The sequence below is a fragment of the Erpetoichthys calabaricus genome, chromosome 6, assembly GCF_900747795.2.
Source record: "Erpetoichthys calabaricus chromosome 6, fErpCal1.3, whole genome shotgun sequence".
NCBI classification, from domain to species: domain Eukaryota; kingdom Metazoa; phylum Chordata; class Cladistia; order Polypteriformes; family Polypteridae; genus Erpetoichthys; species Erpetoichthys calabaricus.
Window position 1 is genome coordinate 187545408 of NC_041399.2, and position 25442 is coordinate 187570849.

The window sequence follows — 25442 nt, forward strand, 5'->3', positions numbered from 1 at the left end:
ATATATATATTTTTTAATTCAATGTGTTTAATTAAATAATAGCATAACAAATCCACTAAATACAATTCAGAGTTAAGGTGGTGCTTGGTAACGTCCCTGTAGCACAGCACATCAGGCAGGAAACACCACTAGTCAGGATTACTGGGCCATAAATAATACTTTCTATAGGCACAGTTTATCAGTCTTTAGCAAAATATGGCACACAATAAAAACAATGATCACACAGAAAATATGTAAGATGATGTATGTCTTCTTCTTCTGGTTTTGGCTGCTCCTGTTAGGGGTTGCCACAGCGGATCAACTTTTTCCATATCTTTCTGTCCTCAACATCTTGCTCTGTTACACCCATCACCTGCATGTCCTCTCTCACCACATCCATAAACCTCCTCTTAGGTCTTCCTCTTTTCCTCTTGCCTGGCAGTTCTATCCTTAACATCCTTTTCCCAATATACCCAAGCATCTCTCCTCTGCACATGTCCAAACCAATGCAATCTCGCCTCTCTGATTTTGTCTCCAAACCATGCAACCTGAGCCGACCCTCTAATATACTCATTTCTAATCCTATCCATCCTCATCACACCCAATGCAAATCTTAGCATCTTTAATTCTGTCGCCTCCAGCTCTGTCTCCCGTTTTTTTGGCAATGCCACCATCTCCAACCTATATTAAATAGTTGGTCTCACTACCATCCAGTAAAGTATAAATCACATTTGTCACTTCCATATTCAGCGTTTGCTCACTGTGTGACCATGAGCAAGATCGTAATTGCTTCAGCTAGAAAATATTAAAACAATTATCCCAAGCACTAAGTTGCTTTGGATGAAACAGCATAATGTTTCGGACAAAGACACATTTTTCCTTGATTTACCTCTCTTTTCCATATTTTAAAATTATAAATCATACAATTCAGACATGATTAAAGTGCACATTGCAGACTTTCATCTAATAGTATTTGCATACATTTCGGTCACGCCACATTGAAAAGGCAACAGTTCTTATACATGGTCCACCGAATTCTGGGCACCATAATGTTTGGGACTATTGGTATCACAGGTGTTTTTGATTACTCAGGTGGGTTTCATTGCTTCATTACAACAGGAATAAGATACCTTAGCTTGCTTCTATGCTTTGGACCACCTAGTTTCCATTGTTCAACATGAAGACAAGAGCTGTGCTAATGAAAGTCAAAGAAACCATTATGAGGCTGAAAAACAATTATAAAACCACTAGACATCGGTAAAACCTTAGGATTACTTACATCTACTGTCTGGAATATCATTAAGAAGAAAGAATGTACTGATGAGCTCTGTAATCGCAAAGGGACTGCTAGGCCAAAGAAGCCCTCCACTGCTGATGACAGAAGAATGCTCACTATGGTAAAGATAAAGACCCAAACGCCTGTCTGAAAGATCAGAAACAGTCTTCAGGAGGCAGATGTGGATGTGTCAGAGACTACTATCCACAGAAGACTTCATGAACAGAAATACAGAGGCCACACAGCAAGATGCAAACCACTAGTTAGCCACAAAAAGAGGATGGCCAGATTACAGTTTGTAAAAAAGGACTTAAAGAGCCTTGCAGAATTCTGCAAAAAAGGTGTTTGGGACAGGCAAGAAAAAGATGAACCTGCATCAGAGTGATGGCAAGAGCAAAGTGTGGAGACGAAAAGGAACTGCCCAAGATCTCATCTGTTAAACATGATGGTGGGGGTTTTATGGCTTGGGCATGTATGGCTGCCACAGGTAGTGGCACACTTCTCTTCATTGATGATATAACTGCTTGTGGCAGTCACACAATGAATTCTGCGGTGTATACAAACATCTTACCTGCTGAAGTACCAGTAAATGCCTCCAAGCTTATTGGACGATGCTTCATCCTACAACAGGATAATGATGCCAAACCTACTGCTAAGGCAACACAGGAATTTTTCAAAGCTAAAAAATGGAAAATTCTTAAATGCTAAGTCAGTCAAATTCAAATTGATCATGCCATACATTTACTGACAAGAAATGTAAGGGGATAAGCCCCCAAAACTTAGAAGCTGAAGAGGCTTCATTAGAGGCTTCGCAAAGGCATCATGAGGAAAGATAATCAGCACTTATATATATATATATATATATATACAGTGGTGTGAAAAACTATTTGCCCCCTTCCTGATTTCTTATTCTTTTGCATGTTTGTCACACAAAATGTTTCTGATCATCAAACACATTTAACCATTAGTCAAATATAACACAAGTAAACACAAAATGCAGTTTTTAAATGATGGTTTTTATTATTTAGGGAGAAAAAAAATCCAAACCTACATGGCCCTGTGTGAAAAAGTAATTGCACCCTTGTTAAAAAATAACCTAACTGTGGTGTATCACACCTGAGTTCAATTTCCGTAGCCACCCCCAGGCCTGATTACTGCCACACCTGTTTCAATCAAGAAATCACTTAAATAGGAGCTGCCTGACACAGAGAAGTAGACCAAAAGCACCTCAAAAGCTAGACATCATGCCAAGATCCAAAGAAATTCAGGAACAAATGAGAACAGAAGTAATTGAGATCTATCAGTCTGGTAAAGGTTATAAAGCCATTTCTAAAGCTTTGGGACTCCAGCGAACCACAGTGAGAGCCATTATCCACAAATGGCAAAAACATGGAACAGTGGTGAACCTTCCCAGGAGTGGCCGGCCGACCAAAATTACCCCAAGAGCGCAGAGACGACTCATCCGAGAGGTCACAAAAGACCCCAGGACAACGTCTAAAGAACTGCAGGCCTCACTTGCCTCAATTAAGGTCAGTGTTCACGACTCCACCATAAGAAAGAGACTGGGCAAAAACGGCCTGCATGGCAGATTTCCAAGACGCAAACCACTGTTAAGCAAAAAGAACATTAGGGCTCGTCTCAATTTTGCTAAGAAACATCTCAATGATTGCCAAGACTTTTGGGAAAATACCTTGTGGACTGATGAGACAAAAGTTGAACTTTTTGGAAGGCAAATGTCCCGTTACATCTGGCGTAAAAGGAACACAGCATTTCAGAAAAAGAACATCATACCAACAGTAAAATATGGTGGTGGTAGTGTGATGGTCTGGGGTTGTTTTGCTGCTTCAGGACCTGGAAGGCTTGCTGTGATAGATGGAACCATGAATTCTACTGTCTACCAAAAAATCCTGAAGGAGAATGTCCGGCCATCTGTTCGTCAACTCAAGCTGAAGCGATCTTGGGTGCTGCAACAGGACAATGACCCAAAACACACCAGCAAATCCACCTCTGAATGGCTGAAGAAAAACAAAATGAAGACTTTGGAGTGGCCTAGTCAAAGTCCTGACCTGAATCCAATTGAGATGCTATGGCATGACCTTAAAAAGGCGGTTCATGCTTGAAAACCCTCAAATAAAGCTGAATTACAACAATTTTGCAAAGATGAGTGGGCCAAAATTCCTCCAGAGCGCTGTAAAAGACTCATTGCAAGTTATCGCAAACGCTTGATTGCAGTTATTGCTGCTAAGGGTGGCCCAACCAGTTATTAGGTTCAGGGGGCAATTACTTTTTCACACAGGGCCATGTAGGTTTGGATTTTTTTTTCTCCCTAAATAATAAAAACCACCATTTACAAACTGCATTTTGTGTTTACTTGTGTTATATTTGACTAATGGTTAAATGTGTTTGATGATCAGAAACATTTTGTGTGACAAACATGCAAAAGAATAAGAAATCAGGAAGGGGGCAAATAGTTTTTCACACCACTGTATATATATATACTGTTGTGGCAGATGGCTGGGGGTCCTGCCCAGCTGGGACGCCTGGAGGGTCTGGGAGAGGAGCAATACCTTCCCCAGGCCATGAGAGGACTGCTGCCCTGGTTTGCATGGGGGCCACGGGAGCACAGCTTGGAAGCTCAACCCGGTTGGGGCCCGTGGTCACCGCCAGGGGGCACCCGGATACTTGTGGAGCCCTGGAAGGCAGCGCTTCCACCACACCAGGAAGTGCAGCCAGACCAGGGATGGTGTACACATGGAGTGCTTCTGGGTGCAAGGGCAGTACTTCTGCCACACTGTGGAGTGCTGCTGAAAGTTCGTCATCAAGCACCTGGAGCACATCCAGGGAAGATATAAAAGAGGCCGCCTCACTCCATTCCAGGAGCCGGAGTCGGGTGGATGTGGACAGAGCTTGCCTGGGAAGAGTTGGAGGCGATAGAGAAAAGAAGGAAGTTTAAAGGACTGTGTTGGTGATTATTGCACTGGGGCGCATGTTTGTAAATAGGGGTTGCAATTAAAGCGAGTGTATCTTACGATGTTCTGTGCCTGCCTGTGTGTGTCGGGTTCGAGCTTTCCACACTGTATATATGTGTATGTATATATATATATGATTTAGGTGGGAATCCCATATTCATCCATTTTCAAACCCACTTAATCAAATTCAAAGTCATAGTTTTCAGAAGTTGACATAGCTAACAAACTAGACTATTTGTGATTTGGAATCATCAATTAACATATTCACATTAGGGAATCCATTCCTGGAAGGGTTTATCCAATCCCGGGCTCCCAGGAATGACACAGTGCATGGGCATCTCACATGTGAACTGTTTTAGAGCGAGCGACACTTATTTTTAATAAAACTACTGCAATATGTTGACACCAATAAAAGACTAACCTTAACTACAAGCAGTTCATGCTGTCATATACAGTAAGTACATGTACTGTATCTAGTTAGTTGCAGTAATAAGAGCGTAGAAAACACAACGTGTCAAGCATGCGGTCATACAGGCGAGAGCGCACCTTCGTGCAGAGAACGCCAGCTGCTGAACAAGCACACTCTGTCTCCACTGAAGTAGGCGGCACAGTCATCAGATACTGATACACTTGTTCTAAACAACGCCCGCGCTTGCCGTTGCTCTGAAACAACATGCATCCAGTTTCTTGTCATCATTCTGTGATGGCAAGTTTCTTGGCACAGATAATGTGGATGCAAAGTTGCTGTTCAAAGCTGTTGTCTGATGAAGTGCAAGCTGCAGCAATGGCGCCACCTTAATTATTTTCAACTATAACTTCTGCTATTTCTTGATCGATTTTTACACTTTTACACGCTATATATGCGAGCTTGGCCGTTCCCGTTCACCTGGGAATTCCAGCAGTTTCATTCCCAGGAATGCGAGAATGGGAAACGTCCAGGAATGGATTTCCTAATCCACACTTCCTTAGGATGCGGGAGAAAATCCAGGGTAATGAGTGAAAATTCACACAGACACAGGGGAAAACTGTACAGTCCACCATAACAATGACTTGTACATTTTTTAACTAAAAAACTAACCATTAAGGCACCCAGTATGTTAACAAAAAAGTGAATTATAGCCAAGGAAGTACATAATGTCTCATCTGAGGCAAAATCAACTGTAAAAAGAATTTCACCAATAACACAGAGAGTGCTGTAATTTCCTGAATTATTCGCAGGGCATCTTTATCTTGCAAAAGATAGCCATGGGGGCTTCTTAAATGCTTGCTAGCAAATTGTAAGTACCTTTTAGCAATAGCAAGATTTCTGTTGGTTACTGCGAGTTAATCAGCACAGTGGTATGTTAACTGACAAAAAAGATGACAAATCTTTTTTACTATTATTTGACAGACCCACTTAGAGATACTATACAATACTATTGTAGTTTCAGATAAACTACTTGAAATCTTTCTCACTGTGCACTTTTCATCTAGCTTTAATATCAGTAATAACAGTCAGTAATAACAGTATAATCAAAAAGAAATATTATGCTTACAAAAAGTAAACTGGGCAAAGGTGTTTCATTATTAAATTGTTCTTCTGGAGTTTAAAACTCATTACTCTACAAACACCTAGATAATAAAATGAATGCAGATGTGTCTGCTTCAGTGAGCTCCATCCCTCCTAATCTGTTTAAACAAATTTGTTTTTTGTTTTCTTTTTCTGAATTTCATTTTAGGAGTTTGACTAGGTATTAGAAGACTGTGGCTTGAAATCCCACACTTACTTCACTGTTGCCTGATTTGCATCTGAAAAATAATATTTCTTCCCTATCCTGATCATATTTTGCACAGCAAGTCATGATGCACCTAAAATATAGGTGATTCAGAAATTGTTCAGACCCCTTTACTTTATGAAAAAATGTAAAACTGAAATTTCTCATTTATATAAATATGACCATAAAAAGCAGTCTGTCCCACAAGGTAGCATCTCATTGGACCTGGGCTAGGAAAGAGTCTAGAGCTCCAGTGTATAGACCCTTTAATAGAAGAACCGAGAAGGTTATTACCTTTGCTTTCATTTAGAGTTTGCACCAATTTGCGTTTGTTTTGTTTGTTCTTGCGTTCAAAGTAAATGGGGCTACTTGGTTGGTGCCCCAACATTTCTCGAGACATTGTTATCTATCTTTCACCTAAGCCCACCTATTGAATGAGGATTGATGGGTAAAAATGGCAAATGTATCCATTTAAAATTAAAGCTACAACACAACATGTGCAAAGAAAGTGAAGAGATCTGAATACTTTCTGAATTAATCCACTTTGTATTGAATAAAATAAATCTCCTTCACCCATAAAGCAAGTTTATTTTACCAAATTATATTTCATAGTTATTAATCTTATTAAAATGAATAATCAATACAAGTAATATAATTTAGATTAATAAGAGGCTCTGCCCCCTGCTCGCTTTGCTCCCCAACCCCCGTGTGGGCACTACATGCTAGCCAATTCATGGCTCTGCCACTCGCATATGGGGAAGCGGATGTACAATTTAAACAGGTTGTTATTTTCAATTGTTACATATGCATAATAGACGTAACTATTTTATATTACAGCGAGTAATTAACCATAGTAAAAAATAGTAAAATGTAATAAATTGAAAGAAAATTATGTTTCATGTTGCGTTAGAGGTATTAATGTTTTCGTTCCATTTGACCTTGAAATTAACAAGCAAATACTTTTCAAACTTACACTTTAATGTAAAACTTCAGTAAAAACAATATTTGGAATCAACTTTTTGTCAATATCGCTTTGAATTTTGATTCCGTGTTTGGAGTTACATCGTGACAATGCAAAGTACAACTGCCCATGAGTGAATATCGTTTCTTTCTCTCTAATAAATAAACTGACTTTTTAAATATTTGTCCCTGTGATTTGTTAATTGTTATAGCAAAAGTTATTCTAACGAGAAACTGTAAATGCTTTAATACGAATGGCATATCAAGATCTCCTTTGGTGACTAATGTTTTCCGTGGAAGATGTACTACATTGCCTTTATTGTCGCCTATTAAAATTTTACGTCAGAATTGTTTGATCAATTTTGAATACAACTAATCTTGTCCTATTGCATAGCCCATCACTCATACATAAATTACACAATAACATTACGATACATCCTTTCAACAGTAATTCGGCCAGTGGAAGATGTTTTCATCTTCCGCACAATCACCATCAACTGTTTCAGCATAGTCTATTGATACACATTTATCCAATTTACCATGTAACCGATTGACAATTTTAATGTTAATTTGTTTGACTTCATTATTTCTCAGTGCTAGGATTGCCCATGTACTCATTTCTTTTGTTGATAACCCTTCGGGATGAAATTCTTCATTAAGATTTGGACATAATAAGTCTTCTTTTATTGGAAACTTAAAGTGTGGAAAATGTAAAAATTTATAAGAGCTGAGAGTGCAGGAACTGTGTCTGACAAAAGTATTCATACGAATGAGAGGTGAGAGGACCGTGGGCGTGGGCCGTTAAACGTAAATGGTTGAGAGGAGGGTGGGACTTGAAAAAGTCTCTTGGAAATAATCTCATCTTGTCTGAAGATTGTCTTTTATAATAGAGAGATACTTTGCAGCTTTGTCTCGGACATATTTTGAATCAATTAATTTTCTTGATAATGATGTAGGTGGTAAACAGAAAAGTGGTGAAGGATCGCCATGTGTGCTGCTATATGTTTCTTATCTTATTTTGAAAGCAAAAAGTGAATCAGAATTAAAAGAGAAGATATTAAATGGAGGGCGGCACGGTGGCGCAGTGGGTAGTGCTGCTGCCTCGCAGTTGGGAGACCTGGGGACCTGGGTTAGCTTCCCGGGTCCTCCCTGCTTGGAGTTTGCATGTTCTCCCCGTGTCTGCGTGGGTTTCCTCCGGGTACTCCGGTTTCCTCCAACAGTCCAAAGACATGCTAGTTAGGTGGATTGGCAATTCTAAATTGGCCCTAGTGTGTGCTTGGTGTGTGGGTGTGTTTGTGTGTGTCCTGCGGTGGACTGGCACCCTGCCCAGGATTGGTTCCTGCCTTGTGCCATGTGTTGGCTGGGATTGGCTCCAGCAGACTCCTGTGGCCCTGTGTTCGGATTCAGCGGGTTGGAAAATGGATGGATGGATGGATGGATATTAAATGGACAGCTAACTTGGAAGAAAAAGGCCTTTACATAAATATAGGAAAGACCAAGTTGATGAAAAGAGGCAAAGGGTGTGGAAGAGCTTTATACATCGCAATGAGGCATGTGTGTTAAAGATGTTGAAAGAAACCCATTCCAATGCAACACAGGTCAAAAGTGGGTGCATACAAGATATTGTGACATTAAGGTCAGTCTGCAGAGAACAAATTAAACCTTTGTTTTTAGAAAGTGTGTGAGAATGGATCAGAATGATGATGTAGAAATTGTAAACTGGCAATATAGTTATTTAGGAGATGGTAGGGAATTTCAGATACTTAGGTGATACTTTGAGTGCAGATGTTAATGCTAGCACAGCTGTGACAGCCAGGATAGGAAGTGCATGCAATATATTCTGGTGGCTCTCCCCTATTCTCACTCCTAAAGGAGTCTTTCTGGCATTGAAGGATAAAGTTTATGAAAACTGAGTGAAGAGTGGTATCGTCTATAGAACTGAGACTTGCGCAAAGAAAGGGGAACATGAAACAAGGCTGTAAATAACAGAGACGAGAATGATCAGTAGGATTTGGAAAGTGTAAAGATGGGAGAGGAAGATAAGAGTTAAGAGAAAGACTTGGTGTGGAGGTGATTGATGTCTTGCTAGTCTCACAGAGCCAGATGTATAATATTAATACGTTTCGCAACAACAACCATGAGTGAATTTTGTTGAAAAGTGGGTGGAAACAATTAGACAGCTCACTGAGTGTCAAATTTCTAAACCAATTCATAGCCTAATTGAAGGCTGCATTCAAACTTGGTGTGTTGATTTTGAACTACAAAGAGGAATGGTGCTCTTTTCTTATCTTTCCCTATCTTTCCATAGTTATTTTACTAACCAATTTACCCTAATTATTTTGTAATATATGAATAGAAATGGGACACTACAACCCCGAATGTTTAAAATATGCGGACTGGAAAAAGTTGGGGCCAGGTTTTTAGGAAGAAACCCTGTAGGTACTACCTTTTCAGTGACAGTTTTCACTGCTATTCACTACAAGCTTTTTAGCAAGTTGTCCCCAGACATGCATTCTCATTCAAGAGTCACACTTGCCCTTACAAGATTAGTGTTGTACTGACAAACTAAGGTGGTTTGGGCATGTGGAGTGAAAGGCAGAATGTGATGGAAGAATAAATACACCATGATGGAGGTGGAGGAGGCGATGAGGCCCAGAGAGAGGCTGAACAGAATGGTGGTTGTAGATGGTGTCTGTTGATACGAAAAGAGACTGCACAAAAAAGGTTCAGGTGACAACTGGCTGTCCAGAAAAGTAAAAACTTGCGATAATGATGGTATGCTTGATTTTCTTTTAGCATATATTATTTCTATTAAATAACACAAAATACAGAGAGAATACAACAAAAATGATTTCTAACTCTTTTCAAATACCAGATCCATTATACAGGTTTTTTCATTCAATAGCATGTTTTTAGCACTTTTGGCTAGTGCTGTTGTGTTTCCAATGCTACAAGCCAAGATTAAGCAGACTACACTTTTTACCTTGCATTGAAAAGCTACCCATGCTGCTAATTTTGGACTGGGCACCAGTCCACTTCAGGGCTAGTTCATCCTGCAATGTATTATATAAGGGAACTATTATTAAGAATTGGCCTATGAACTCTTATTTGAAACGTTTTTGTGTGTGATACAGTTTGTTCTGTTAGGTTCCTGTACAAATATATGTGTGTGCTGGATGTGTGTGCTGGTTAACGTAGACTGTGCTCTGTGGGTATCAATTAAAAAGAAGGATTTCCTTTGAATCTTCTGCTGTCAGCATATTTATTGCTGTAATAACATCACTCTAATTTTAAGGTACACAAGATATAACTCAGTAACCAGCCACAGGGGATGCACAAGCCAGTGTGTTTCTTTGTGCTGGTCCCAAGCCCGGAAAAATGGGGAGGGTTACGTCAGGAAGGGCATCCGGTGTAAAATTTTGCCAAATCAATACGCGGACAGGGCGGCACGGTGGTGCAGTGGGTAGTGCTGCTGCCTTGCAGTTAGAAGACGTGAGTTTGCTTCCCGGGTCCTCCCTGCATGGTGTTTGCATGTTCTTCCCATGTCTGTGTGGGTTTCCTCTGGGTGCTCCGGTTTCCTCCCACAGTCCAAAGACATGCAGATTAGGTGCATTGGTGATTCTAAATTGTCCCTAGCGTGTGTGTGTGTGCCCTGTGGTGGGCTGGCGACCTGCCCCGGATTTGTCTCCTGCCTTGCGCCCTGTGTTGGCTGGGTTTGGCTCCAGCAGACCCCTGTGACCCTGTAGTTAGGATATAGTGGGCTGGATAATCATTGGATGAATATGTGGACAACAATACAAATTTCCATACCAAACATAACAACGACCGCCACCAGTACTGTTAGCCAACAGGGTGCTGGCGGAAATTGGGCTACTGTTGGCCGAAGAAGAAGAAGGAGAAGAAGAGGGGGGAGACATGTCCAGAGGCAGGAGAAGAGGAGGAAAGTAAAGAGTGGAACTGAGGGTAGGAACTTTGAATGTTGGCAGTATGACTGGTAAGGGGAGAGAGTTAGCAGATATGATGGAGAGAAGGAAGGTTGATATATTGTTCATGCAAGAGACTAAATGGAAGGGGAGTAAGGCCAGGTGGATTGGGGTAGGAGTTATTCTGAAGGAACACTATGTCAAGAGTGTTTTGGAGGTGAAAAGAGTGTCAGGCAGAGTAATGATTGTGAAGCTGGAAATTGGAGGTGTGATGATGAATGTTGTTAGTGCATATGCCCCGCAAGTTGGGTGTGCATTGGGTGAGAAAGAAGATTTTTGGAGTGAGTTGAATGAAGTGATGGACAGTGTACCCAAGGGACAGAAAGTGGTGATTGGAGCGGATTTCAATGGGCATGTTGGTGAAGGGAACAGAGGAGACGAGGAGGTGATGGGTAGGTATGGTGTCCAGGAGAGGAATGAAGAAGGTCAGAGGATAATGGATTTTGCCAAAAGGATGGACATGGCTGTGGTGAATACGTATTTTAAGAAGAGGGAGCAACATAGGGTGACACACAAGAGTGGAGGAAGATGCACACAGGTAGATTACATCCTATGTAGAAGAGTTGATCTGAAGGAGACTGAAGACTGCAAAGTGGTGACAGGGGAAAGTGTAGTTAACCAGCATAGGATGGTGGTCTGTAGGATGAAGAAGAAGAGAGTGAGGGCAGAGTCAAGGATCAAATGGTGGAAGTTGAAAAAGGAAGACTGCAAGGTTGAGTTTAGGGAGGAGGTGAGACAGGCACTGGGTGGCAGTGAAGAGTTACCAGACAGCTAGGAAACTACAGCAGATGTAGTAAGGGCGACAGCAAGAAGGCTGCTTGGAGTGACATCTGGAAAGAGGAAGGAGAGCAGAGAGTGGCTTGGTGAATGGCTGTGTGTAACAAAGTGTCAGCATACTTCAGATTTGTAAAGAATCTGAAGGATACACAATGATCTGAGTGTGGAGTGAGACATTTGCCTCTGTGTTCTTATTAGTACTTTTTTTTGCCATAGCTATTTTTTTTTTGTTTGTTTGTGGGGCTAGTATTTCAGAATCCAAAATTTCAAGGTTTATTGTCATGTGTGTATCTTTATTTGTCACCTTTGTTTTGAGAAATATTTTTTTTCACTTTAGGGTGTTAGCCATTATAGAATTTCAGTGAGTAGTTAATGGGTTGCAAGGAAGAACTGCATGGTTGCTAGAGGCTGCCTTCGAGGAGATACCATGATTCTTGTCATGAACACTTGCTTATAAATTCTTGCATATGTAGTACTATTAGTGCTTTGCCTGAAATTACAGATACGTGAATAAATGTTGGTTTAGTGCCTTGGGTTCTGTTTTCTGGTATCAGCTTACAGATTTCCGTGTCGCCATTCGATTCTCAGTCTTAGTGTTTTGGTTGTGGTTGAATTATTGTGGTCTTTTTAACAGCTCTTAGCAATTTTTGTTTGACCACGGTAATGAATAAACCCGTTTGTTCTAGTTTATATCTTGAAAACTAATTGCATCTCCTGGTCTGTGGCTAATAACATCTAGCAGTTTCTCTCATTCATTTTGTCAGCAGGGTATTTGAAGATGGCAGCTGGAAATTAAAACACAGGTGGAGAGATTCTGTGCTGCGGTTGGCCTAAGACGATTTGAGTACTCACATCTGAAATAACAAAATGAAGCCACATTAAAGCCTGTTAACAGAGGCTACGTTTAAATTCCAGGGAGCAGTGGACAATGTGTCCCAGCAGCTCAGCAGATCATTAAAGAATAAACAATATTTCACTACGGTCAAATAAGCAGACACATGTAAATTCTGTGGTAAAGCAAATCCTAATTATGATGATTACTGCTACAAGCAGTACACAAAACAAGAAATGACACATTAGACATGTTTCAGAAGCCAAAAATGAGAAACTTCTATTTTAAAATGTCCTCTGTGACATATTGAATTCTGTTATGCTGCTATACAAAGATAGACATGTGCCAGTGAACCTAGGAGTCTGTAGTGTGAAATATTCCAGTAAAGAAGAAGAACCTACTTTGCACTCCATGTTGTCATCTAATATCATTTTCTAAACCGCTTAGTCCAGACCAGGGTCACACGGGGGGGCTGGAGCCTATCCCAACTAGCACAGGGCCTAAGGTAGGAAAAGGCTGCCAGTCCATCGCAGACCCCCTGTTGTCAGCTGTGTTATTGGATGGAGATTCTGTAATAGATAACTCTCCTTTCAAATGTTGTGGTCTCCAGGACTTAACACATGCATTCGCCCTTGATCACTTGCTTAATAATACTGAATCAATTTCATTTTACTAATTAAGCTAAACCACATGTGCATAGCATTTGAGGCGGAAACAGCAACACCAACGATGTAAGAATGTGAAAACTCCATATTGAGAGTGACTGGGTCCACATTTAAAGATAGTTATGAAAATAGCATTGTTAACCATCATGCCACCATATCATATCAATCCATGATATAATTAGACAAAAACAATCCATCTTGCTTTTAGTTTCCATTATTTCTGCTTGAACATAACTATCTTTTACAAAACTATCATTTTAAAATACACTGCCTAGCCAAAAAAAAAGTCGCCACCAAAAAAAAGGTCACACACTCTAATATTTCGTTGGACCGCCTTTAGCTTTGATTATGGCATGCATTCGCTGTGGCATTGTTTCGATAAGCTTCTGCAATGTCACAAGATTTAGTTCCATCCAGTGTTGCATTAATTTTTCACCAAGATCTTGCATGATGGGTGCATCACTTCATCTGCCTCTCTTCTTACCCTGATGCGCCCATCACTCTGGAACAGGGTAAATCTGGACTCATCAGACCACATGACCTTCTTCCATTGCTCCAGAGTCCAATCTTTATGCTCCCTAGCAAATTGAAGCCTTTTTACCCGGTTTGCCTCACTGATTAGTGGTTTTCTTACGGCTACACAGTTGTTCAGTCCCAATCCCTTGAGTTCCCTTCGCATTGTGTGTGTGGAAATGCTCTTACTTTCACTATTAAACATAGACCTCAGTTCTACTGTTGTTTTTCTTCGATTTGATTTCACCAAACGTTTAAGTGATCACCGATCACAATCATTCAGGTTTTTTTTCCGGCCACATTTCTTCCTCAAAGACGATGGGTCCCCACTATCCTTCCAGTTTTTAATAATGTGTTGGACAGTTCTTAACCCAATTTTAGTAGTTTCTGCAATCTCCTTAGATGTTTTCTCTGCTTGATGCATACCAATGATTTGACCCTTCTCAAACAGACTAACATCTTTTCCACGACCACGAGATGTGTCTTTCGACATGGTTGTTTAAGAAATGAGAAGCAACTCATTGCACCAGTTGGGGTTAAATAACTTGTTGCCAGTTGAAAGATAATCGCCCATGCAGTAATTATCCAATAATTACTGCAATAATTTGTGAATTAATCCAATAATTTGTGAATTTCCCATTGGGATTAATAAAGTATCTTATCTTAAAAGAATCTATCTTTATCTATCTTAAAAGAAGTGGTGAGGCGGCCTTCTGCTGTTATGCACCTAAAATCTGGAATAGCCTGCCAGTAGGAATTTGCCAGGCTAATACAGTGGAGCACTTTAAAAAACTGCTGAAAACACATTATTTTAACATGGCCTTCTCATAACTTCACTGTAATTTAATCCTGATACTCTGTATATCCAATTCATTATAATAACTATTCATTCAGAATCTGTACTAACCCCTACTCTCTCTTCTGTTTCCTTTTCCGGTGTCCTTTTGGTGGTGGCGCAAGCCACCATCTACCCAAAGCACCATGATGTTCCAACAATGATGGATGCATTAAAAGCCAGAAGTCTGTATGACCATCACCATCAAGTGACTCCCTAACTACAAAGACGACTATTTCATTTTTGTTAGGTAGAATGCCCAGGGGGGACTGGGCGGTCTCATGGCCTGGAACCCCTACAGATTTTATTTTTTTCTCCAGCCGTCTGGAGTTTTTTTTTCTTTTTTCTGTCCACCCTGGCCATCGGACCTTACTCCTTTCTATGTTAACTAATGTTGTCTTATTTTAATTTTGTATTTTGTCTTTTATTTTTCTTTTCTTCATTATGTAAAGCACTTTGAGCTACTTTTTGTATGAAAATGTGCTATATAAATAAATGTTGTTGTTGTTATCTATCTATCTATCTATCTATCTATCTATCTATCTATCTATCTATCTATCTATCTATCTATCTATCTATCTATCTATCTATCTATCTATCTATCTATCTATCTATCTATCTATCTATCTATCTATCTATCTATCTATCTATCTATCTATCCCATAGGAGGCTCGTACCTATTTGCTTAGTTAAATCCAGGTGGAGACTTCTGTTTTGGCCAGGCAGTGTATAAAACAACATTGTGAAGGTGCTGTATAAGTGAAAGGAAAATTTCTAAAACACATTCAGCTCACAGACCTCAATTAGGTTGAGCAAGCTTTATATACTCTCGTATATTAACTGTACTAATACATCATTTTAGTGATATAGTTACTACTATTCCTGATGTACACTGTATAAACATATTCCAAGAACAAATATGTAGTTTCATCTCCTAATGTTATGGAAGTTTGTTCTCTGATTGCCCAGTAAATATGAGCTTCACAGAAAAATGACAAAATTACATCTAAAATCGTATGCTAAATTGTTTAATTAAGAACATACTATAGTATTTTACTTTGACTCTGACATTCTAGAGCTTTGACTAATTTAATCCCAATTAATTGCATCAAGAATGCACAAATCCTTCTTGCTATTAAATTAATTTTCTTGCTATTAAACTGTTACAGTCAATCTCCCATGACCATCCCAAATGCCCCCAAACTACTGATGTTTAGAAAACCCAACAACTGTCACCCAGTTTTGGCTTGTTAGACTAACAGTTTTCACTGAACTTCTGAATAGTTTATTTTTTAAGCTTCTTGTTCACTTATAGATATATAGATATATTATATGCATATTGATTTTGTGACTCAGAATAATAATAGAATAATAGTGTACTAAAATAAATAGGTGTTGAATACTAGCTATTGCACACAGCTTGTTCAAGTATAACAAGAATATATTATTTGGTGCCTAAAAGTTAAAAAACGAGTAAGCACTATGATAGTATGAACTATTCTACAGCACACATAACACACATAGAACATTTTCTTAAAGTAATAACATAATCAGTCTTAACTTACCCCAGCCGATTAGAGTGAAACCCCAAAGATATTTTCTATCAGAAAAGAATGTCATAAAGATTAGGCTGTGGAGATACAAGCCTTCCACCAAAATCCAGTAATAGTTGGTCGCCAGGAAATACAGGAAAAAGGTAACGGCCACTTTGCAGCCCGCCTGAAAAACATTGGTGAAACTTCATTGATTAGTTCTTTGACACCATATAATGAATACAGTATGATCAAAACTGATATTGGAAACTCAGTATGTATGCTATGGATTACATTTTCCTTTTGTATGTCAGTAAATTATACTTGGTGAGTATTTATTTGAAGTAGTGGACAACACTGGACTTTATAGATTTTTAGCTGTTCACACGGTTGCAAAGACATCTTATTAATGATAATTGATGTAATAATGTAGCAGCATGTGAAAAAAGTACCATATGGCATCTTCTTATGCTCGACTATTCCTCAACACTGACAATAGACTGAGATTGTGTAATATTAAATCCTGTTACTTCTAAATATGCATTATAGTACCAGTGAATAAATAAAATGGCAAAAAAGACATTTAACCAAGACTTTACTCTATTATTAATGTTTTCTTTCATTCCTTTTTAAATCTTAAAGAAGTATGTCAACAACAAGTTGGACCCAATCATCATTATAAATAAGTCAGTTTGAAGAAACCTACTCCAAAATACAGATGAAGTAATGCCAAAGTGGCTAGAGCTATTTATGGAGGGCATATTAAATCTATTAAGGTACAACATTTATTTTTGAAAACATTTACATGTTTTCTATGAAGAAGACATGCTATATCCATTTTTGTAAATTTTCAAAGAAATATTACACTTTGACATCTAGGAACATGATTCAATATAACCAATATATTGTAAACAATGTAACTGTCAAGGGATATTTGAATAAGTCCATTTTGTCAAGGGCATAGTGACCTCTTATGTATTTATATAATTTGCAAGTAGACTCCTGACTAAATGGTATTATTTTAATGTCTGTGCCCCTGCTTGCATGTCATAATCTAAAAGTCCAACGGAGTGAACAGTATAACAAGATTCCACATCTTAATGCAGCTTCCAGTAAGGAAGTTGATATCAAGCTTTGATTTATAATTTCATTTATTATCCAATAAACATTCAAATATCCCTTTAGTGATAAGGGAAGGAAACATTAGTTCATAAATATAATACAATAATTTTATGAGAAAAAGTATTTTTTTCTTGTAATGCCCCATTTTTTACTTTGATGTTTCTGTACCAAATTAAGGCCCAGAGCTATTTTCACACCAAATGCTAGGATATTATTACTTCTCAAAGGTTACCTGACCCAACTGAGAAAATGGACATGTTTGTGTTTTAACAAAAATGCTGAAGTATACTTTGTGTATACAGTATTTATTGACTGAAAAAAATATTTTGAATTTCTGTTTTTACATTGATTGCTTTGTGTGTGTGGTGTGTGTGTGAGTGTGTTCCCCTGTGATGGACTGGCACCCTACCCCATGCCCTATGCTTGCTGGGATAGGCTCCAGCTCCAGTCACCCTACTCAGGACTAATGGGGCTTAGAAATGGTATGAGATGGTACAGAATAAGAATGATTTGCTTGCAGAATGTAATGTATTCAAGCCTGTCAGTTTAAGATGATAGGAAATTACAGGTAAACTTAATACAGTTGGACCACTCTTCACAGTATTGCTCCATATCACACATACACTATAGGGAGGCTGTTTAGGAAACCTGAGATTTATTTTATCAACATTCATTAGATTGTAATTGTTTTCCTTTTATGATATTTGTATTATTTGTATTTTGAAGGTGAACTAAAACAGGCATACCCTGCAGATAAGCAATTTTAATTAGTTTGATTTATTTATATTATAAAAGGTAATAATTTATACAGTTTTGTATTGTAATATCACCTTTTTTGTATATAATGTATATTGCCTATCTTGGAAAATTTTGGACATGCATTTGTATTGCAGCCTTACTCATTTGGTATTTATTGTAGTCTATTTCACTTATTGTTCTACTACTTTTAATCAGTAAGAATATCATATTGTCAAAGGCTCTCTAACAATCTATGGACAGATTTGCACATCCAGACTCTAAGCTTTGGGGTTAGGTAGATATGTCAGGCTATAACAATTATATACATCTGGAAACATTTTGCCGTGAATTTTCCAAAAAAGACACTTGTTTTTCTCTCACGTAATATTATCTGCTTATAATGAGAAGCATACCTTGGAAGAGCTGGGTAGAACAGCATTGCCTGAACTTTTTTTCTTTCCAATTTTATTTTTTCATTTATATAAAGTCAGTGCAAAAGTAACATCTACATACATTATGCTAGTATTCTTTATAGAATCACTTTCTTATGTTTTTACTTACATATTGTGCCTTGTCTGCTGGTGGGGGTTCTGTGATTGATTTGAGATCCTCCACAGTAACCCGCTCCATATCTTCCAGTGTTAAGCCTGAGTAAAGCACAGCATCTTTGATGAAGATACTGATGGCCCTCAGCATGAAGGACACAAACAGATGCATGTGGATGTAATTTCTGGTGCAGTGTAGACGTCTAAAAAGAAAAAAAGATCTCTTAGTTATTTTCTGTTTACAAAGCTTGCTGCTATTCTTTTATGTACTTACCTAGGGCTAATCAAAAAGGACAGACATATTGTAATTTCAGTAGTTCAAATAGAAATATGGAATTTTCAGCATAACCGGATGACTCTCATTCCAAGCACTATGCAAGATCACACTTTAATTTTTTTTTTTTGTAAAGACTGCATTTGCAACTGTTATTTTCCTAAACCAGTATGTGGTAGAAATAATAGGTACTACAAATTCACTTTAGAATCAATGGTGTAAGCTGCAATATTTAGATGTTTTCAAACAATAAACCTTATTAAGTGAAAATTCTATCAGATAAGTTTGTCAAAACATTAATTCAACTTCAGATTTCAGTTATCTTTCATAACAATGAGAACAATAAGTACAACAAGTTCAACAATAATTATAATGATGATGATTGGCACACTATCCAGGCTTATTGCTGTCTTGTCAGTTGTTTTATAAAACTTGCATATGCACAAAAAGAGGTTTGAAATGTGTTTACGCAACTTTCCAAGCAAAAATCAGGATTTAGGAAAGATGATGTGAGAACTCTGACACATGCGTACAACAAAATTATAGAGAAAGTGGGAAATAATAAAGCCCTTAAGTATGGAAATGGCAGCCAAATCAGCCAAATGACCACTCATGCGTATAGTAATTTATATCATCAATCCAAATTATAATGTGTGTTGGCATGACTAATATACTGTATTAAATCTCAAAAGTGATGAATATGACGTATACATTCTATTTTAGCTCCTTTTCAAGGTGGCCAGTGCTGCGTATTTACACTGAATGACTTCTTTGTTTTTTTTCACCAGTTTATATAGCCTGCCTGTTGTCACTTGAGGATAAGAAATCAAAGAGCAGTAAAAAAAAAAAAAGAGGAGTGATTCACTCCCTGCATAAAGAAAACTCTAAATATCATGTCCTATTCATAACCTAATGGTTTGACACAACATGGTTTGTTTGGTGCTGCTTGAAAACTATGTAAGTGAGCATATACAAAGGGAACATGCATTTTGGGACTGGCCGCATTTATTTTTTGCCTATGATGATGACTGGCTTATCATCTGATTTAGACTTTCAAGAGAAATTTCAACTACATGCTTTATTGGGCACAGCACTAGAAAGACAGACTGCCCGAAATTGAGCTTTACTTGCTCATATTCTTGTTTTATGAATGGTTGGCTTTCTGGCAACAGGCTCCTACCAGAAACTGGTTGATAAGTCTGAAATATTTCAGCCAAGCTTTAGCTCCATCATGTCTTCTGTGCTGTGAGCTATAAACCAACTGATAAGGCACTACATTCCGTTTCCACATTGTTTGGTTTTACATGCTAAAATAAAAAGGCAATCTGCAGTAGTGTTTGACTTTCCTAATGTATTTGGGGCACTCATTTTGCAACAAGGGCTCCTATTGAGAAAGATGCTGCTTTTGTTAACTATAAACAGTGACATTCCATTAATACACAAGACATTTCTGATTCCAAGATGAGACTGACAAATGAAGTGTTGTGGTGGCATGGGTCAATCCATAATTCATTTATTTTGAGGGAAAGTGGAAGACGACTTGCTGATGATGCTGTACATGACGGCTGGCTTGTCGGTAAGATATCTGGCTGAACCGTCCGTGTTTTTATATCCTGTACTGTTCATTGGAACAGCAATCATGTCATTACATGTGCCTGGTGATAATGGCTACCCCAGAGCGCAGAAGAAAGGCACTCCAATATCATTCAGAGCAAACCATAGCACTATCAGGATGTGTCAGATGGGAATCTGCTCCACCAGCCAATGAAGGACTGCAGCATCCTTATCGTATATGTACAAGATTGATTAGCATAGTCCATATATGATTGTTTCAAGGTGGCAACTGGGTGGAGATACATGATTGTGATGAAATCATAAGATGATCATGATTTAAAAAGGTAAATTACATACAACTATGTGTATGGCACTGTGACAGTTTAAGGTCTCCGTGACCCCTTGAACCCTCAGACCACACGTCAGACACCAGGTAAAATCCAAAGATGAATATTTATTATAATAATAAAGTGCACAAAGCACCACCACTCCACTATACTCAATAATCAATACAATAAACAATATTCAATCCTCCACTCCCAGACGCTTAGCCACCCTGCCTCCCAACTCAGCTCAACGTCTGGGCTTTCCCATGGTCCTTTTATATTCCCCGACCCGGAAGTGTTCCTGTCCCACAATCCACAAGTTCTCATTACTTCCGGGTCAGGGTAAAAGTCAGTTTCTTCAACCTGGAAGCACGTCGTTTCTTCTTGTCATGTAATCATGACACACTTCTGGGTTATAGGGCATGTAAGAGTCCGACAGCCTCCCTACAGCGACTCCCGGTGATCCCCAAGGTATCCAGCAGGGCTGTATATACAAACTACTAGGTCCATAACGCCCTGCTGGAACTTGGGAAACCTCCATGCTGTTGGGAGGGCTCCACCTGGCTGCCTGGAGGTGTGGGGCGGAATATTTAGCCGGCCATCCATCACAGGCACATTTAAAAATTTTTTTTTTTTTGTCATATGCATTTTCCTGTATTTTGTCGCACGTATGTATATTTTCACATTTGAATCCATACAATTTTTTTATGAATGAGACCTCATTACAGGGTAAGGCCTTTGTTGACGCAGTCCATTGCAAGGAACATTCCCATTCACATTTTAAAGTCAGACATGATGACTGTGAAATGTTTGTGCTGTCTTGTACAGGAGGCCGAATGGTATACTTCCTGACACAAGTACGGAGATATTGTAAAATCCCCAAAAGTGGCTCTTCAAGGAATTAAATAATAACATGTGGAGAATGGGGGACATTTAATAATACTATTCTAATAATCTAGTTACCCTCCAACTCGACAGATGACAGTAATGGAGCATTTGCCCTTATGCTTCGGCATGTGCTCCCTATTTTATTAGACAGATTCCTGCAATAGTGTCTAGCCCTTATAATATAGATTGGGGATCAGAACTAATGGAACACCTGGCCCCCTGGGGAAGGATTGCATAGGTGGCCACTGGAGGTCTAAGTCAAGTGAAGGGTAGAAGCAAGGGCTCATATAGAAGGGTACAGAAGAAGAGGTCAGAAGTGCTTAAAGACAGACCAAGGAGGTGAGAAGAGTGCGAATTTATATGGTTTTAGACATGGATAAGAACTATAGCCAACCCACTTGACAGAGAGGACCTATTACTTACTTATTGTTTTGTGTTCTCCCTGACTGTAAATCCATAATTAATGAAACACCATTACTGTAATACTTCTGAATTCCTTTCAGTTGTTTTGAGGCCAAAACACCTCCAAAAGTTAAAAACACCTGCATTCATTGGGAAAATGATTAGGAACACCTGCTTATCCGTGCAGTTATCTAATGAGCCAATCATGTAGCAGCAGAACAATGCATACAATCATGCACATACAGGTCAGAAATCTTTAATGTTCACATCTAAAACCAGAATGGGGAACAAATGTGATCACAGTCATTTCAACTGAGCCATGATGGTTGACACCAGAAATGTTGGCTTGAGTATAATTGTAACTGCTGATCTTCTGAAATTATCACACACAACAATACCTAAAGTTTATTCTAAATGGTACAAAAAACAAAAAACATCCAGTGAGCAGCAGTTCTGTGGATGGAATCGCCTTGTTAATGAGAGGTCAGACAAGAATGACCAGACTGGTTCAAGCTGAGAGAAAGATTATGGTAACTCAGATCTCTGTACCACTTTGGTGAGCAGTAAAGCTTCTCGGAATGCACTTAAACCTTGAGGTGGATGGGCCACAACAGGAGAAGACCACTTTGGGTTCCACTTCTTTCAGCCAAGAACACTAAAGCTGAGGCTGTAGTAGGCACAGGCTCACCAAAAATGGACATCTGAAGACTGGATAAATGCAGCCTAGTCTGATGAATGTATTTCTGCTGAGGCACACAAATGGTAGGGATTAGACTATGGCACTAATAGCATGAATCAGTCTACAGTCCAGGCTAGTGACAGTGGTGTAATGGTGTGGCGATTGTTTTCTTGGCACCGTTTGGGCTCCTAACAATCATCGTTTGAATGCCATGGCCTATTTGAGCCTGGCTGCTGACCATGTGCATCCCTTCATTGCCACAATTTGTTCATCTTCTTTTGGCAATCAAACAACAGGAGATCATTTAGTCCACCAAGCCCATTTGTTTACCTAATAGCTAAGCTGTGCCAATATTTCATCCAGCTTTTTCTTAAAGGTTGTCAAAGTTTCAACTTCAATTACTTGTCTCTGTAGTTTGTTCCAGAGCCCCACAACAATGTGCTTAAGAAAGTGCTTCCTGGCTTCAGTTTTAAACACACCTCCCCTTAAAGCATGATAATGCATCATGTCACAAAGAAAAAGTCGTCTCAAACATGCCAATGAGTTTAGTGTTCTTCTGTGGCCTTTCTAATAACCAGATCTGAATCCAGCAGAAAACATCTGCAATGTTGTAGAATGGGGGATTTGCAGCATGAATGTGAAGCTGACAAATCTGCAGAAATTGTGTGATGCAATCATGTCAACATGGACCACAATCTAAAAGGAATGTTTCCAAAATCTTCTGGAATAAATGCTATGAAGAACTGAGGCTGTTTTGAGAGCAAAAAGAGGCCTTACCCAGTATTAGTGTACCGTTCCTAAAAATGTGATCAATGAATGTACACTGGAATTCAAGTTAAAGTTCACCAATCAGTCTATGAATCTGGAGCACCCCGGGTGAAAATCCACACAAACAGAGAGAGAGAAGAGGCAAAATCCAGAATGCGACCTGCTGTTTGTGATTAAATGGAACTACAATGTTCAAAAAAGCTGAACAATGGCAAACCGAAGATATCGGCCATAAAAAAATGAATGATATAAATCTAACATAACATATATTGCACCTAATCTATAAAATATCATTGTACAAAGAAATACTAAAACGGTGAGCGGTAAAATTACACAATACAATAAAATACATAATTCCATCCATCCATCCATTATCCAACCCGCTATATCCTAACTACAGGGTCACGGGGGTCTGCTGGAGCCAATCCCAGCCAACACAGGGTGCAAGGCAGGAAACAAACCCCAGGCAGGGCACCAGCCCACCGCAGCAATAAAATACAATACAATTTATTTTTGTATAGCCCAAAATCGCACAAGAAGTGCTGCAATTGGCTTTAGCAGGCCCTGCCTCTTGACAGCCCCCCAGCCTTGACTCTCCAAGAAGACAAGGAAAAACTCCCAAAAAAAAAAACCCTTGCAGGGGAAAAAAATGAAAGAAACCTTGGGAAAGGCAGTTCAAAAAGAGAGACCCCTTTCCAGGTAGGTTGGGCGTGCAGTGGGCGTCAAAAAGAAGGGGGTCAATACAATACAATACAATACACAGAACAGAACACAAATAATCCTCAATACAGTATAAAAATAAAAAGTTTACAAGTATGGAGCAGAATTTAACAGTAGATGATATCACATAATATGATTTGGATTTGTTTAGAGTCCTGGAGACCTCTGCCATTAAGCTGCCTCCCCCATTTGGCCATTCTACTTCTGGGCATAAAACAGTGCACCCACAATCCAAATAGAAAAAGTACAAGATAAAAATAAACAGAAACATTATACCAGCAATCACTTTCATTTGCAGACTTAACGTTCAATGTGAGAAGGTCTTTCCTCATGAATGAGTCAAAATCCAAACAACCACAGCTATAGGAACTCACATCTCAATGGAAAAGTAATGAAACATTAAAACCTCATTGGGTGTCAAATCATTGCTTTCAAATGTGTTTTATTATCTACAGTTAGTGTAGTTAGATGCCTTTGTAATATTAAAACCATACATAAAGTGGAATTATGCAACACATATCATTTCAAGTAATAGACAAAAATGACTTAAAGTATTTCAACCACTAGAAAATCATATGCTTTGCCGTTCAGATGGAAACCATTTTCACATGGAACACTTTTTGGCAAGGTCAGCATAAGAAAGGCAGACTGACTGTGGTTGAAAATCCATTTACTGAAATGTGAAAGATGTGGGATATTGCACTTTTAATCCATTAACTTTAATATAGGGAGTAGGGAAAGTGGGCTAAATTGCTGCATTTTAGTTCAAACAAAACGTATTTTGTAACCACTGCTGTGTGGTGAGAACCTGCACATTTATTTTGGGTGTGTCCATCCTATAATATTTACATTACTAAAAATAGTTACAATGCATATTTATTAGCCCACTCTGTGGAAGTTACTATAGCCTCATAAATCACAAATTTTACGACTGGAGATTATAACAGTCAAATTTCATTTTGTCTGTCAGAGGCACACAACAAGGAAAAGGCTTAAGGCAAGAATAATTACATATGATTACGTCCTACTTATAAAAAGCTTTGGCTTCTCTTAATAGTGAATGGCATGCACATGGGTGAACCCTCGAAAATCAATTTTCTTGAAGTACTTCTTAAATATATTTCCCAGGAAAAGAGGGTTGGGTGTGCAGGGAATGTGACTTCCATAAATTTGTAAGATCACTTCAAGACTGAAGGTCTACTATCAGCTGAAGTGTGAAGCAACTCATTATGCATAAGGGGTAAGAAAATAGCTACCCCGTAACATAAGCCTTTTCAAAGAAAGCTCTATTAACTCCCAATCACCCTAGGCAGTGTGCAAGTCTGCATGTTATGATAGGAGGACTTCAAGG

At 38.8% G+C, this 25442-nt stretch overlaps 1 protein-coding gene across 1 annotated transcript in view; it reads right to left on the reverse strand.

The window, feature by feature from the left end:
• Positions 1–25442, reverse strand: part of pth1r (parathyroid hormone 1 receptor) — a 462399-nt gene that overhangs the window by 96587 nt on the left and 340370 nt on the right. Inside the window, exons 6-7 of the mRNA XM_028804180.2 lie at positions 18497–18683; positions 16109–16262 (exon numbers count right to left, since the gene is read on the reverse strand). Coding sequence (XP_028660013.1) covers positions 16109–16262; positions 18497–18683 — 341 coding nt within the window. The remainder of the gene's footprint in view (positions 1–16108; positions 16263–18496; positions 18684–25442) is intronic.